The 16,416-nt window shown below is 42.9% G+C and overlaps 2 protein-coding genes across 3 annotated transcripts in view; one reads left to right on the top strand and one right to left on the bottom strand.

Annotated features, from left to right (window-relative positions):
* Positions 1-192: 192 nt before the first annotated feature.
* LOC132958928 (carbohydrate sulfotransferase 12-like) lies at positions 193-3,448 on the top strand. Its single transcript, XM_061032006.1, has 5 exons — positions 193-204; positions 1,001-1,216; positions 2,501-2,644; positions 2,767-3,074; positions 3,161-3,448. Exons 1-5 carry the CDS (start codon positions 193-195, stop codon positions 3,399-3,401), a joined length of 921 nt encoding a protein of 306 aa, XP_060887989.1. The 3' UTR covers positions 3,402-3,448.
* Positions 3,449-4,963: 1,515 nt separating this feature from the next.
* The window catches only part of sema4f (sema domain, immunoglobulin domain (Ig), transmembrane domain (TM) and short cytoplasmic domain, (semaphorin) 4F), a 47,792-nt gene continuing 36,339 nt past the window's right edge, over positions 4,964-16,416 (bottom strand). For both annotated transcript variants that reach the window (XM_061031864.1, XM_061031865.1), the window contains exons 2-15: positions 14,871-15,016; positions 14,451-14,510; positions 10,543-10,641; positions 10,117-10,228; positions 9,840-9,959; positions 9,529-9,683; positions 9,251-9,432; positions 8,479-8,620; positions 8,186-8,399; positions 7,960-8,069; positions 7,711-7,862; positions 7,092-7,147; positions 6,787-6,977; positions 4,964-6,667 (exon numbers count right to left, since the gene is read on the bottom strand). In XM_061031864.1, coding sequence (XP_060887847.1) covers positions 5,942-6,667; positions 6,787-6,977; positions 7,092-7,147; positions 7,711-7,862; positions 7,960-8,069; positions 8,186-8,399; positions 8,479-8,620; positions 9,251-9,432; positions 9,529-9,683; positions 9,840-9,959; positions 10,117-10,228; positions 10,543-10,641; positions 14,451-14,510; positions 14,871-15,016 — 2,465 coding nt within the window. In that variant the 3' untranslated portion in view covers positions 4,964-5,941. The remainder of the gene's footprint in view (positions 6,668-6,786; positions 6,978-7,091; positions 7,148-7,710; positions 7,863-7,959; positions 8,070-8,185; positions 8,400-8,478; positions 8,621-9,250; positions 9,433-9,528; positions 9,684-9,839; positions 9,960-10,116; positions 10,229-10,542; positions 10,642-14,450; positions 14,511-14,870; positions 15,017-16,416) is intronic.

Genomic DNA, 16,416 nt, shown 5'->3' with positions numbered 1-16,416 from the left:
CTTTTACCTTGATGTTAGATGAGATAAGTTAAGATATACTTTATCGTTCCCAAAGGGATATTTGTCTTGGAGAATATGACAAGGTGCTTCCTTGGGCAACTCCCTGATCATATGAGTGGACTCTGACTGTAGAGGAGGGGCATTGTGACACGGGTGTGTGCAGGGACTTGATCAGTATGAGTGCATTGTGCCATGGCCATGAGAGTGTGTAGTTGATGTGCTTGTAGAGGGACGTTTGCGGCTCAAGGTGAGTGATACAGTGTGATGGTTATTATGTGTATTATTAAGGTTGCAGCTAAACTAATGTACGGGAGCATCCAAATAGTCTGTCTTGTTTTTTCTACTAAAAAAGTAAATAATTCATCAGTAGATTTTTTTTTTTTTTTAAATCATAATGACTTCACTTTTAAAAGTGAAATTATAAAAAAAAGAAATTATTTTGTGTGGTTTTTTTTGTAGGTATCTGTGTCTTTTATGGGTTGTTTTAACATAGTTTTAATGCAGAAAAAAGAATGGATAACATCAGTAGTACTTCATTAGTACTAATTTCTGTATGTTCCTTTTTTCTTCTCGTTTATTGATTTAAAAAAAAAAAAAAAACGGTCACAGACACACACTCCTGCTGCCATGACAGTTTGCAGAAGACTCCAGCATCTTCTCAGACCTTTATCCGTGTTCCTCATCATCTTGACCTTTCATCAATGGGACATGTTCCAAGAAAAGAGAGGTACAATCGAGTTAGTGTGTGTGTGTGTGTGTGTGTGTGTGTCTGTCTGTCTGTCTGTCTGTGTGTGTGTGTGTATCCTGGTTCTTTCTATGGAGGGATGTGGTTTGTTTAAATAACGTGATGTTTGTTTTTTTGCGCTTCATTACCTGTAAATTGGTTTGGGTTACATTTCAAGGATTAGGAGAGAGTGAATCTGCGACCACACCTCTGATTACTCTGTGATTTAACATAATAAAGAATAGCCTAAGCTGACTCTAAGCAGGGCCGCCCTAGACAGATACAACACATGCTAATCCTATTCGTCTTACTTCAGCAGAGAGGACGTATCAGATGCAGGAGCTGAGGAAGCAACTGCTAAGAGAAATGTGCGACGGCGACAAAGCAGCCTTTTCTGAAGGAAAGCACAGTTTTGAAGACTTAAGGAATGCAGATCTAAAGCACCTGGTGGTGGACGACAATCACGGCATCATCTACTGTTACATTCCAAAGGTGATGCTGACATGAACACACAAAAGACACTGAGCGTTCACCACAGGGGCACACAGTACGGCCTTTGTAAAGATCAAGAAGATTCAACTTTCCCCTTTTTTCGTCCCATATCCCTTCTGACTCGGTGGGATTTTAATTTTATCCCATCATTACTGTTTTTTTGTTTTTTTTGCTGCTTCATCTTAAATCTTTGACTCAGTATAGAGTTTGTGAAATTGTTCATGGACACCAATTTCTCTTCTTTTTTTTTTTTTAATAAGATCAAATATCTTTTCTGCCTGCAACACATTTTAAAAAAAATGCGGAAAATCCTATGAGGTGACTTTTACATGATAAACTTGTTTTATCGGTCAAACAAGCAAACACAGGCCTCTGTCCTCACACTGGCCCTTTTTCAAACCAACCCATGCACACTACACGGGAGTGCACTCCGTCAGAAGTCACCGAATGAAGTCCCCTTCATCAAGGTGTAGGGTAGAAATACAGCGGCAGGCTTTGAGGACAAACTTCCCTCTCTCAGGTGGAAACAGGAACTGTGTGTTACCATGGTTACTCAGCGGCATCTTGCGGGAACGGCTTTTTTTTGTAGCTAATGCATTCTGTAAAAATATTTATGTAGCCTAGATTATTCTTCCTCTTCAGTTATATTAGTGTAGACTTATAACAAAACTATTAGATTGAGCCGACATTGTTTATTGTAATTTACAATTTAAGTTAATTTATTGTAATTTTTAGATCAGGGTGTCCGAAATTAATGCAAAGACAAGGATAATCGTTGAACATCAGAGCAGCAAAAAGTGTATTTTTTATTGTTGAATTGAGATTTCACAAAGACATCAAAAGTAGAAAAATAAAGAATAAATATTAACAGCGAAAAGTTTTCCGCAACATGATTTAATATTCTTTTGTTTTTGCAAGACTCCCTGTAAATATAAAACACTTTACAATAAATAAACATATATTTGATCCTCAGTACACATTTGAAATTGTTAACGTCTGTATGAGGATATTAAATGTCTATCTTATTTGGAGCAGTGTTTATAGGCACTTGCTTTCATGCTGATGCTCAAGGGCGACATCTACTGGATCAAAAACGGCACATTCTTCCTTTTAGTCCTTTTAAGCAAATGCGAGCATGCTTAGATAAAATGTTCAACATGGTGCACATCATACCTGTTCAATAAAAGTGTATTACTATATTGGAATCATGTCTTTCAGCTAAAAGCACCACAGAGTCAGTAAGTCAGCGTGGATCATGCACAAACATTTTGGTTCTACTTACAGGTGGCGTGTACCAACTGGAAGAGAGTTATGCTTGTCCTGAACAAGAGCGAGCCCTATCAAGACCCTTCGAGCATTGATCAAGAGTTGGTCCACAAATCCAACATACTCACTCAACTAACCAGCTTCCCGAGAACAGAGATGAAGGTCAGTTCATACAGTGAGGACTTAACAACCAACAGACCTGGTTTCCGTTTGTCTTCATCGATAGCTGAATCAAATAGTGACAGACAGGTTGATGCATTTTTTGTTGTTGTTGTCGACCTCAGGCCAAGCTGAAGCACTACACCAAGTTCCTGTTCGTCAGGGACCCTTTTGTGCGCCTCATCTCCGCTTACCGCGACAAGTTTCAGCGGCATAATCAGTACTTCTATCACAACTTCGCCCAGTACATCCTGCGTGTGTACGGCAACAACTCCAACCCACCGCAAACTGTGGACGAGGCCTTCGCGTCTGGTACGCGTCCATCATTTTACAACTTTATTCAGTACCTGCTGGACCCGGGGACAGAGACGACGGAGCCCTTTGAACCCCACTGGAGACAGATGCACCGCCTGTGCCGACCCTGCCACGTACAGTAAGGCCTTTATTCCCTGCTAGGCTGCAGTTTGTTGTTTCTAAAGAAATGCCCTTTACATTTTGTTTTTTTGTTTTGATTCTCAGATATGATTTTGTCGGCCATCAGGAGAGTCTTCAAGAGGATGCTAAGCAGTTACTGAGTATCCTAAAGCTGGAGGACGTCATCAAATTCCCCCCCTCCTATGAGAACATGACATCCTCTGGTTCTGTGCAGGACTGGTTCAGAACAGTGCCCCTAGAGGACAGAAGAAAGCTGTACAAGCTCTATGAGGCCGATTTCAGGCTCTTCGGCTACAGCAAGCCGGAGGGACTGCTGGATGATTGAGGAGTCAGGATGTGGGTTTTCATTCTTGACTCTTCCCTATGCTCCAGCCAGCAAAGTAACATTTGAAAACACAATGAACCCCCCCCCCCCCCCCCCCCCCCTGCAAGGTGATGATTTTTAAATGTCGTTGGCTAAAAGCATGACAAATGGTTTTGATAGTATGCTGCAGGTTTGTTTGGCCAGTCAGAACCAAAGCTGCAAATTAACTTTGTGTGGGCTTGTTCAATAAAAGAGTGAAACATTTGAATGTTGAATGAAAAAAAGTCTCATTCTCAAATGAAAGAAGTGTTTTAGCCTTAGCTCCTGCTATTTAAAAAAATAAAAATGCATACGCGATAAACCACACAAGTTATCTTTCGTCTCCCAAATGGAGAAATTATAGATCACAAACACGTATCGAAGCAGTGTCTTACTCTGTTTCCAGAGTGCCGGGGGGCTCTGGGGCTTCTTTCTCTTCCTCCTTCTTCTTCTTCTTCTTCAGGGAGACAGTTATTTGGATTCTGTGGCTGAGAGTTAAAGAAAACGATTGATGGTTACTCTAGCTCTTGGCTGGATTTGAGTTCATTCTCAAAAACTAAAAGGAAAATACTAAGAGGAGGATTTCTTTTTTTTGTTTTTGAGGGTTAATACTTGAATCTCAAAGCTTGTTTAGAAAAGTGCAACATGGAGCCTTTAAGTTCAAGCAGGATGACTCACATGTTCATTCATTTTTTCTTCATTTAACTTAGCCACACCCCCTCTACCACGTGTTCAGTCCCCCCTGCTCTGGTGATCAGCTGATTGAGGGCATTTACTCTTTTAAGTAATTAACCAACAGGCAGGATTCCGTCACCTCTCTCCACCAATCACCCTGCTGCTGTTCTTTCTCTTCTGCAGTCCGGTTTGTCATTTCAGAGTGATCGCTGCGACTCTCCTCCATTCCGGCTCTGCAGAGTTCAGATTCAGCCTCAGAAACCCGCTCCTCATCACGTCCTGCATTCTTCTACCACCACCAGTGTCTGGACTCCATCGGGGGGGGGGGGTTTCCTATCCTGCTGTCGGCCACACTACCCCTCTGAGTGGAGTGGATGACGTCATGATGACGGAGTCTAACCGCCAAAGACAATGCACATTTATCTTTTCCTTAATTGTAAAATAAATCATTAGAAACTCTTATTAAGTCTCTCCTGATTGAAATATGTGCTAGATAGATGAAAAAAAGGTGTTTTAAGTTAAAAGGAGTTCTACATTTAAGTAATGAGAGCCAGCAAACTGTGTATTCAGCTTCATGTGGTCTTCCTCTCAAACAGAATAAAACCAGTGGACAGACATGAGAGAAAAAGCAAAGTGCAGAGATCACTATAAGAAAACGTTTTGTGGTATGTGCTCTCAATGTGCTCTCCCCAAAAGGTCAAACTATACCTACCTACCTGGGGATTATTGGAGTCTCTTTTCTCGCAGAATTTGGATCATTTCTGGTGAAAAAACAAAAAAAGCACACACCCAGCCTCTCTCTCTCTCTCTTTTCAACTTTTCTCACATCCAGAATTCCAACGACAGTAATGGCAGAAGCAACGCAAAGGTTAACAACAGCTTTTGGAGGCTTTATTACAAAACAACATGACAAAAAAACAAAAAAAACAATACATCTTCATGTTAAAACCCCACACTCATAAAACACGGTGATGGTGGATTGTGTCCCTATAGGGCTATAGGTCCATTCTGTGAGACTGACGTGATTTTCCAGGTCCTTTTTGAAAACCGTCTTCCTCCCTGTTGGCATCGGCGGATTAAGGGCTGCAGTCATTTTCATGCATCCTGCTGCGCGTCACAAGCTCTCCACGCGTACATGACTCCGACTCCGACCCTCTCGTCCTTTTACCTGAGAAGCAGTCGCGGCAGGCGGGGACAGCCCCACATTGTCACTGTAGCCCACCTGAGGGGCCCTGCAGTGTCCTCCTGCCTCCTTAGTTCCAGCTTCAGTTCAGAAGTCTCCCTGGTCAGTTTTTATAGTGCAGCAGTCCTTTGGTGCTCCAATCATTGTCTGGGAGATGAGTGGCGTGTCAAGGTAGGGAATATAAATAAAGACAGACACCTCAAGAGAATGAGAGAGCAACGACCGGGTGAAGGAGAATATCAATATGGCTTCTTCTTCTTTTTTTTTTACATGTCATCACATGAAGACATTTCATCTTTGATTCTTTGCACAGATAAATTGTGCGACATCACTCTCTCTCTCTTCGTTCCGCAGCCTTGTTCAGACTGCTCATATTTACATTTTCTTTTCACAATAATTACATGTTTACATTTATTAAAGTTGCGGCTCCTCCCGAGCGACTCGCAACAATGAAACAGGCGTTCTGTCTTTCACACATCTCTCTCACATGCTTAAAGATAAAAGATATATTACTCCACATACATCTTGAGAGAGACCTCTCCATGTCTCAGCTCCAGTGAAAAAGGCATTTGGCAGGAGCCATTCTTCATTCCTCCCAGCAGTATTCAGTCTTTTTTGGGGATGCAAAATGGTGCGATCAGTAGTGCGTTTTTATCCCCCGTTTTCATATTGAACTTTCTTCACATTTGGCCAGTGGGGCTGGTGATTTGAACATGGGGAAGCTGGCCAACTCCTCCTCTAGTCCTTTAATCCCGTCGCCGACCCCGTCCCCCAGCCCCTCATCCACGTCGTCCCCCTCCCCTGAATCCCTCTCCACCCCTTTTGACCTCCCCCGCCCCCTCTCCCCTGTCCTTCCATCCAGCAGGTCTGCAGTCAATATTTCAGAGAACTTAAGCCCGCTGCCGCTCGTGTTGCAGTTGGCGTACAGCGAATTCCCGTGGCCGTTGCTGGAGTTGCTTTGGATCAGGGTGCCGCTGTAGCTGTTGCACTGGTGAGCGCCGTTGCCGTGGCTGCTGAGGAGCGTCGTGGTCGTGTTCGTGGTCGCCGTGCCGTTGCGCTTCTCCGTCAACCTGAACCCCTCAGACATCAGGCTGTCGCTGCTCGGAGACTGCGGCGTGGCCGAGGAGCCCAGCAGGTCCCGCCCTTTCTCCGATGACAGGGAATTGTCCGGCAGGTGGTTGCCCTGGCGGCCAAAATTGCGGCGACGCGTCACGAAGTACAGGAGCGCGACGCCGAACACCAAACCCCCGACGAAGAAAAGGATGTAGACGGCCAGGACGTGGCGGCCTCCTGCTGCTGCCACGTTTCCTCCAGCGTTGGGACTTTCGATTGTCAGCTGATAGGCTGCTCTGCGGCAGGGGGTGGGGTCTCTGATACCTGGCCCCGCCTCCTGGAGTGGAGTGACATAACAGAGGAGTTGTTTAAAACGTTTTTTTTATAACAGGGAAATGATCAAGACTGTAATTGTGTTGCTGCCACCGCCTAAGAGCTTCTACTCGGTCTTCATACCTGACATGTGCAGATGTATCGTCCCAGGCTGTCTTCAGTCACAGTCACCTCCAGGTCCGAGTTGTGCTGCCTGGTGTGTCTGTGGGGAGGATGCTCCCAGCTGCAGGGCCTGGGAGACAGCTGGACACATGGCAACAGGAGACGCAGACCAACAGACACTCGAAGCTCCCTGATGGACGGTGTGCAACGCCCTGCGGGGGAGACAAAAACAAAACAGGGAGATAACAGACGTTAAAGAGAATGGAGGAAAAGCGAGAGTGCATTCACACAGGAACATCTTTACAGTTATTTAGAGAAACACCTACCCTCTTCTTTGTCACATTTCCTCAAGGCTTCGTCCACTATATCACCAGGACCAGGGCTGGATAACACACAAAGAGCAGACACACGTTTGACTCAAAGTTGAAGAAGGAACAGAGAACATCCCTCGTTGTCAGCTTTTTAAAGTTACTGATTACTCTTCACTTTTGCTATTCATTGATTTGTTTTGCTATTTTTTCCTCAAACCTTAGTTTAGAAGTTTTTACATCTGGTTTGGAGTGGTAAAATCTTATGATTGTATAAACACTAGAGTATTTTCTACATTATTAAATGCTCTATATATTCAATTATTTAAATGTTCTAACTAACCTTAATGTGCTCAGATGGAAGGAAAATAATAAAAACTAATTAACGCATATATTAGGCTATATAAATAAATGGTAAAAAATACTACTTATGTCATGACCTTATACCGCTGATGTCCACCTCATTTTCTTAAGCTAAGATTCCCTGGTTATTGTTTATGATTTTTTTTTTTTTTTTTAAGAATCATCTTTATTGAATGTCATTCTTTCCACCACAGGGTCTTACTTACAACCTTTTACCAACCTTAGTAACAACATAACATATGACTGGTCCTCGTTCTATTCCTGTAGTACTCACTCTGCTGTTGTCGGCCTGCAGGCTTCCTCCACTGTGCTCCACACACAGCCCAGTCCTCTGGCTCTGGCACACACCTGACAGCTGGGATACAGAGCGCAGCCTTCAGCCTGGACACGAGCCAGTGACAGAGGGCTGCCCACCAGAGCCCGGCCCTGCAGACACAGGGACAGAAACGCAGATAGATTTTTGTACTGCAGATTAATAATATGTTTCCGTGCGATGTGCCGTTTAAACATCCAAAGAGTCTACCTGGTGGAGCAGAATATTATTAACAGGCTCCTGTGATGTAAACAAAGCAATCTCCTGCAGTAAGGTGGTGTTCTGGCCCACTACTGCGACCCTGTGGAGCTCCCCACGGTCTGAAACACACACAGAGAAATACACTGAGTTACGACCATGAAATAAAACCGTCAGTCAGCTTGAGTGTATCTATTTACATGAATGTTCTCCCCTCCTCCCCGCCTTCTCTCCTAACCTGTCCCGAGGTGCAGCACTGCTCCTCTCCGCTCCTCTCCACTGCCCGTCTGAGTGACGGCCAGTTTGGTGTATGTGATTCCCTTGCGGACCAGAAGGGGCGCTGCGGTGACGCTGTTCTCCATCAGTGGGTGGTCTCTCACGAATGTCAGCACCTTGTCGGGGAGTTTAAGGGAGGACTCGTACCCCTCAGCCTTCAGGGCGCTGTTCAAACACTAGAACATGTGGAGGAAAGGGTTCAGCAAAAAAGTCATAACACTCAGGCGGCTGTCACGTGATTGCAAAGTGAAGTACCTGGCCCGGGCGTGGCGTGGGGACGGGTTCAGGGTTGATCCAGTTCTCGCAGGTTTTCTTGAGCTCTTTAAAGGGACCGTCTATCACTTTGCTGATGTCAGACAGACTGAAAACACACACTGCGGATAATTCTTCACGCTCCCTGTGGAAAAAAATAAAAAGAAGGTTTAACTCTTAGCCATTGTTAACTTTCTTTAAGATGGTCAATTTACAGGTACAGGGGATAGTTGGATTTTTTTGTGTGAAAATAAGCGTATTCCCTTTTAGATAAAGCAAGGTGAAACTCTCTCATGCTGCAACAGTTAACATGATGCTTGGTTAGTCTAACATACGCATAACAACTGGTAAACAGGGAGTGACAAACGCATTGTAGATTCCAGAAAGTCACCGTGCCTGGCCATGAAAAAAGGCGGTCACTCACCTAACACCACAACTGTACCATACTAGCTTTTCCCCCCATTACGTCTTGCACTGTGCTAAACACGGCTAACCGACTCCTGGCTGGAGATTTATATCGCACCGGCATAGGAGATGTATGGATTTTTCTCTCCTCAGCAAAAAAAAAAAGCAAATGTGGATATTTCTCAGAATTTTAAACCTATCCTTCAGGTCTCACTAGAAAACACAAAAAAATCACATTTAATTACTTTTGGGCTAACGTCCATACATAACCTCCTTCCATGCCTTTAATTAACCATATTATGGCTATATAAATTGGCTTGTACTCAGCTTCTTTTTTTTTTATTTTGCCCCTGCTTGTTCGTCCGCCTACCATTGGGAAGTGAAGAGTCCGTAGAAGTGTGTGCTGCTGGGGTCGCCTGGCGTGTGCTGTGTGGTGAAAACATCGGTCAGGATGTTGTAGCGCTGGCCGCTGGGTCTGTCCTCACACACCAGCTCAGCCTTGAGGAAGGTGGTCCAGCGCCGCTGCAGGGTCTTCATCCCCCCAACGTCAGACTGAGGAGGAAGAGATGAGCCAAGAAGCAAAATTGATACGACGACTCGATCATTAAGTCAAGAAGAGCCAATCTGTCAATCAAGACTTTAGGTTACCTTGCAGACTCGTGCCACTCTTGGCACTTTGACTTTGGTGTAGAGGTCGTACTCTTTGGCCACCTCAGTGAAGAAGAAGTAGATTTTGTCATCATCTCCTGATGGGTTGCTGTCTTGAGATTGCTCTATGAAGGATGAGCTCACGAACTCTGGGTCTAAGAAAGACAAACGCAAAAAAACACACATTTTGATTTTCTTGGAGACAATGTGATCAGTGTAAGTTCAAGTGAAGGTGATTTTTTTTTTTTGTCCGCGTACTTGTGCATGTTGCGAAGTGTGTGAGCGTGTGCCAGAGTGTAAGAGTGTCTCACCACTGAGCCAGTTGATGGAGCGTTCGGTTCGGATCCGCTCCTGCTCAGGGCCCGTTGCCCGGGAGATGTCAAACAGCGTTCCAAGGAAGTTACTGGTGGCTGCAGTGTATAGGGTACCACCTACCCAAAAGAGAGAGAGAGAGAGAGAGAGAGAGAGAGAGCTAGGTGAGTTTTGTAAGAATAGAAACACTAAAATAGAACATAGAAATGGCCTTGTTTACAGCCTGATCAACCAAACAACAAACATACAGTCGCACATTCAGCTTCACTGTCCCACCTGCCATTACAGCTGTGTAGTGCTGACTGGGCTCAAACGGACACTTGCCCTTCCCAGTCTCCATCTTCACCCCTCCATCGTCTGTTCTTTCCAGGGTGAAAGAGGAGAGTTCCTGGAGGATGACAGGGCGAAAAAAAAAAGCAAGGTTAGAACTTTTTTTTATGTTTTGAAAAACAATCAAGGACGTGTTTTGTATAAGGCCCTTCACCATCGAGTCAGCTATAGATTAGATAAAGGTGAGTTAGTATGGTTGTGTTTGCCCTTTGTGGACTTAAGTCTGGAGCTTTGTTGGAGCTTGTCATAGGGATTCAATTGCAGCTTCTAAAGCACATTGCAAACATACACCGATACACTCACATGCAGATATGGACTAACAGGTGGAGTGCCTTTAAACACAGACACACACTATCTATCTAACTAACTAACCAGGAAGGCACACTGCGGGTCAAAGGCATAGGTGCCACACACGTAGATGCGTTCGTCACCCAGAAACTCCAGCAGACGGATGTAATTGTAGCAGTCAACCTGCAGGGGGAGACAAACACTCAAACATTAAAGACAAGGCAGAAGAGTTTTAAGAGGCAGGTTTTAGTTAAGAAACCAAATGAGAAATACATATTTTTTTTAACATATACATATATACATATATAACATAACATATATATATATTCACATATACAGTGTCATATATATAAAACAACCAGTCCAGTTAAATGTATTTTTTATTAAAATAGATATTTCATTTTGTAGGTGGGTTATAACCTTTAGCTATGATCTTCATAGTTCATCTGCAATAAATGACTAATGCTTCAACTAGTTTATCAGCGTGGTAAAGTCGCAGATTTCACAAAGCAGATCTTGAGCTCAAATCATGCCTGGTTTTTCACAAAACAAAAGCGGTCTTTTGCTTCATGAGAAAGTTTAGGGTGGATTATATCGTGGATTTCTCTGCGTAAGATGTGGTTAATGACTGTTGTGTCAACATTAAATACAAAGAGTCACATCTTTTTTTTTTTGAGCTGTAGGGAAGAGACTCGCTCCTCCTCCTCCTCCTCCTCCTCCTGAGTGTTTGGCACCTTGCATGCACGCGCTCTGCCAAGAGTGTGTGAATGGGTGAATGTGGCTTGTATTGTGCAGAGTGCTTCAAGTTGCTATATAAAAACATTTCCTGTCTCTCTGCAGCTGTCCTATCCAATAAAGGCAAAAAGGCCCAAAAATACCTTTAAAGTTTTTTTTATTTTTTTATTTCACCACCACACACATCTGTGGATCACATTCTGGATCTTGATGACTTGTCTGTCTTCTTCTTCCTCTCTGTATGTTCTTATTCTTAAAATTAAATCAGTAACAACTTCAGCCATTTATGCAGTTTAGAAATGACGCTACATACTGATGGGTCCGAGATACCATTTATCAATCTGTGTATGCATTTGTGAAACTATTTATGCAAGTGTTCAAATATTAGTTTTACGACAATAACAGCACCAAACAGAAAGATCACACTTGTGATTATACGCAGGGTCAAAATGAGCATTTTAAGACCTTTAGGGAAGTAAGGATCACAATATAGCTTTAAAATGTTACGACATTATTTGAAGGCGATTTGCTGTGCTGTCTCTAGAACCCCTCATTGTGCTGCATTAATGATATGCAGAAAACACAACGTCAATTAATTTAAGCTCCCCTCCCTTTTTTTTTTTTTTTTTTTTTTTAATCTCTCGCCTATTAACACACCAGCTGTCATGGAAAAACACTCTCATTGTCCATCCCTCAGTTAACATGGATGCATGACGCAGACAATTCTGAGGAAGGTTGTGTGTGTGTGTGTGTGTGTGTGTGTGTGTGTGCCTTGCGTGCTTTCCTGAATACGCTTCAGGTCTGAGTCACATTATCCCAACTCACCTGCGACTATCTGATCACCCCCACCCGCTGACACACCATCAGCCCTCACCTTGTTAGAGCCCCATGTGGAGCAGTGGATTGGAACAACTTGGTTTTTCAATCTCACTAACAGTTATCAGCTTTATTCACAATCAGGCGTGACGTGATTTAACAGCACTTCTCTGCTCTTTTGTGTGTTTGTGTGTGGTTGTGGGTGCTATCGAATTGTGTTTATTGGTTAAAAGCTTGTGCGTATAATGTGTGCAGCAAAACCTTCTCCTTTACACCTTCACTATCCATCTATTCCTCATCACTTTTTCTCTTTCCTTTCAAGAGTTTTTGCTTCTGATTTTGAACACAATGGAGCAATCAGTCAGAGCATGCTTTTCTCCTTATTCTCCTCTCCTTACACTTATTCTCTGAAGAAAAGAAAATGACAACAAAGAGAGTGAACATTGGACTAAAACTTGATCGGTGGCCAGAAAAACAACCTTATATGGATGCTGTTTGCAAGCAGGTAAGACATAACACATGTATAAGATGTAAATGTGTAAATGCCGTGCCCTGAAGAGTTAAAAAAAAACAAAAACATAAATGTAAGTATGAAAACTAAATTATACCCAAAACTGGCAGGTTAACGAGCCCCAGTGACAGTTGATCTTAACGTCTTTTATGATGGGAAACATAACTGAAACTGTCACCGCCTCATGATTCATAACATAAAGACCACTAAATCTATTACAACAACTCAGATTCCCCCTCTTAGTAACATCCCGCTAGAAGCATTTCGTAACCCTGCAAACTCGCCCTGACGTGTTTCTTTGAGATTGTACATTTTTGCATCATTCACAGACACAGGCAACACACACACACACACACACACACACACACACCATCTCTCTCAGTCAACTTCAAGTTAAGTTTATCTTAAATAATGATCTTTTCTTAACGGCCCTCGTCCTCCCGTACTCTCCTCTATCTATCATGTTTCATTCCCTAACTGCTGATTCTTGAGCCTTCTGATTTACATGTTTTTTTTTCCATAATTATTTTTTTTTTTCAGAAAGAAACTACATTTTTCTTTCATACCTTAAGCAGTTATTCATCTCAAAATATCATCGTAGGGGATTGTCTAAAAACTGCTGCACGACTCCTCTGTCACTGATCTTCCATTAGCTTAATTTATCTCTTCAGTTGACCTATTTTTTCTGGTCTATGGGCAATTTTCATGCATTTTTTGAGCATTTCAAAGTCATTAAGTTCCTTAATTACAGTCCCTTTAGTCCCGTTATTACAACAGTGCTCGATAAGGCTCCAGTGGGCAGTTCATTTACAGTTTGGTTGACGTCCTTTTGTAGCGGGAGCACAATGACATACAAAGCTTGAGTGTACAGTATGCTCTATTTATCAGCTTCTTGTCTAGACGTTCAGATGAACATCTGTGACTTCAAATATTGCCTCACTTACTCCAAACTCTCTTTCTGTCTCTTTCTTCACACACAGAATTAGACGCACACCCACACAAAGCCCTGATGAAATCTTGGCATGAATCCTGGAACTTCCTGTCTGATACCTAACAGCACAAGGTTCTGGCAAAGTCACACACATGCACACACACACACACGCTAACACACACTTGCTCACACACAGACCGGAATGCACACAAAAGCAGGCAAATGCACTTTGATGCCAAAGCATGGAATAAATCATGGGTCCATGAAGTCACACATTTCAAATTCCTGAGACCATTTCAGTTCAAGTCATCCTTAAAAGGACAATATCATGTCACTAATTTGAAAGCTTTGCATCGCATCAGTGTGTTTCTGGACCCCTATCAAAGCTTTTAAGTTGTAAAAAACCAGGAGGCCCCCAATGTACCGATAACTGTAGACATGTATGTATGTATGAAACTGTCTGGAGTGGCACGTGTACATGTGCACAGTGTGCATGTGCATGCGCCTGTGACTGTAGGAGTGAGTGTGTGTGTGTGTGTGTGTGTGTGTATGTGTATGGATGCGTAAGCAGACGCTTGGGTGAACTGTAACGCGGAGAAGTTAAATGTTTTTTTTGCACATTTGTAATCACTGTTTTTATGTTGTTTTCGATGTATTGTCCATGCAGCAATTTCCCAGCATCCTAGACAAATTTCTCCCTAGGGAGACGAATAAAGAAACCTTGACCTTGATTATAGAAAAGCATAGAAAGAATATTCAAATGATCAATAACTAAGTTTGATTCAGTAACTTGTGAGACCTGATGCATTAGAACGGCTCTACATAGTCAGGCCATAAACAGTGAACTAAATCTAAATTCTGGGAAGTACTGAGCCAGAATAACAAGATCTCCAGTCCTTATTAGTAAGGATGTTTTCTGCAGAGATGTGTCAGCAGAGAACATGAGTCAAATATGACTAGGTTAGGACACAACGTCCAGAAGAAGAAACAAGCTCTCACCTCAGTCTTCCCCTTTGCCACACAAGACCTCCTCTTCTCCTCGGGCACATCCCAAATAATCTGGAGCAAAAAAAAAAAAGAAATTCCAAAGCTTTAGTGAATCAAACACTAAAATGAATTGAGTTAGTAGCTACCAATAGGGTCCTAAACATCTCAAAGGAGGGGGAAGTAAGAATCTCACACATATTGTTTTGTTGCTGTGAAAGAGAAGTGAGGTTAATCTCTGGTGATGATAGGAAACAGGTAGAAACAGACGGATGAGCTTTATACAAAAAAAAGAAACAAGCCAACTGATCACTTAGTTTTGGCAGCCTGCTGCACGCTCAGTTTGTTGATGACAAATGGCAGCTTATATGAAGACGTTACAAAATCTGCGTTTTAAATATTGCAATTTGAGAAACACTACATTTGTGTATATACCTTTCGGGGTTGTTGGTTCAGCTTGTATGTGTCCACAGCCAGTATGGCATCCCTGGCGCCCAGGAACAGCATGCCTGATGAATGGTCCAACAGGAAGGTGCTGAAGTTCGCCATACCTTCAAACTTCTCTGGACCAAGGACGGTGTCTGAGGAGTGAGAGGAGAAGAGAAGAAAACTGAGGATGTGTTTGTAATCAAGCATCCAACAATGAGCCTCACTCAGCGATACCTCAAGTCCACACCAGTGTCATGATCAACTCTGGAAACGCACATAACTTATACAGAGGGTTGGATTTGAACTCTCAGGCTAAAAATAACATCACCACATGCAGAGGAGAGCAGTGACAAAGGGGGACGGGGTTCAGTCGTCTGAGCTGGACCTGTGCCCTCATTCGAGGCCTCCTCATTTCCCTGCATCCAGAGTCTTTCACCCCACATTCCCTCCTGAAGCCAGAGTCTCTCATGGATGAACTCCAGAGATGTGGAAGCAACTTGAGGTGCTTAAACTGACAATGGATGTAAAGATAAATAATAAGTTCAATGTGCCCCCCTTAACCTTTCAGCAGCCGTGGAGATGAACTTTTTTTGAAGCGCTATATTCCGAGCTGGAGGTTAAAAGTGATAAAGTTATGACAGATGGAGCGATGAGAAAAGAGAGACACAAGAGTAACCTTTGTTTCACCCAGACCTTATATCACACAATCAGAGCTCCAGATTACTGCTTTAACCCCTCTTAGTATTGTTATTTATCACTCTTTCACACTGGCTTTCATTCTTTTCACAGTCAAATTCACACACACAAAAAAAACATCAATGAGGTTCATGTCTTCTTTTTACTATCTCAATTATTCTTCAGATTTTTTGACAAGTATAATTTCAGCTAACATCTTCTGTTGTAAATCTTAAAACTATAACATCAAGTTCAAAAGCTTTTAGCTCTTTATTGCTCTCTCGATCACTCCCATCTTCTCTATCATGTAGGTGTTGACCTTTTTTGGACTTTCTCAGTAGTCCAGGTAGAAGCACTATTTAGAGAGAAAACAGGGAATCTCTTTTCCAATGAGGATGAAAGAAGTGTTTAGTTTCCGAGCTGTTCAAATCAAACAATCAGACTACAAAACACAGGAGCTGACTGTTCCACAGGTGGACTCATGAGGGGATAGATGAAAGACAAATGCTAATGAACAGAGGCTAGTGCTAATTTAGACTCAAAGAAGACTACAAGAGCAAAAGAGATGTATTTTCATATTATGCATCCTGCAGTTTTCTGTGTATTTACACAACCAACAATAATGAATCAGGGTTTGGAACTGTGCATCGAGCAAGATCGCATCCACATCCACGGTACAGTACCAGTACGGTATGTTTGTGTTCTCACGGGTCAAATGAACCGGACTTTGGGGTCAAGCTTACTCGTATCCAGGCCAGGATCCCTAGTGTGAAACCACACTGAAGAGAAAACAGTTCAGGAACATCCTTGGGTCAACACGACCCCATGCTGTGGTGCATGGAACTCAAAGTACCATGTCGGTATATTCTGATAGAGA

This window comes from Labrus mixtus, chromosome 23, assembly GCF_963584025.1.
Source record: "Labrus mixtus chromosome 23, fLabMix1.1, whole genome shotgun sequence".
Lineage (NCBI taxonomy): Eukaryota > Metazoa > Chordata > Actinopteri > Labriformes > Labridae > Labrus > Labrus mixtus.
The sequence above is the reverse complement of the archived record's forward strand: the minus strand, read 5'-3'. Positions and strand labels throughout refer to the sequence as shown.

What these genes read in the sequence shown, in the direction of transcription:
- LOC132958928 (XM_061032006.1), top strand. An exon ending in TCTACTGTTACATTCCAAAG is followed by an intron (nt 1,217 to 2,500) that starts GTGATGCTGACA and finishes TTCTACTTACAG; the next exon opens with GTGGCGTGTACCAACTGGAA. An exon ending in TCCCGAGAACAGAGATGAAG is followed by an intron (nt 2,645 to 2,766) that starts GTCAGTTCATAC and finishes TGTCGACCTCAG; the next exon opens with GCCAAGCTGAAGCACTACAC.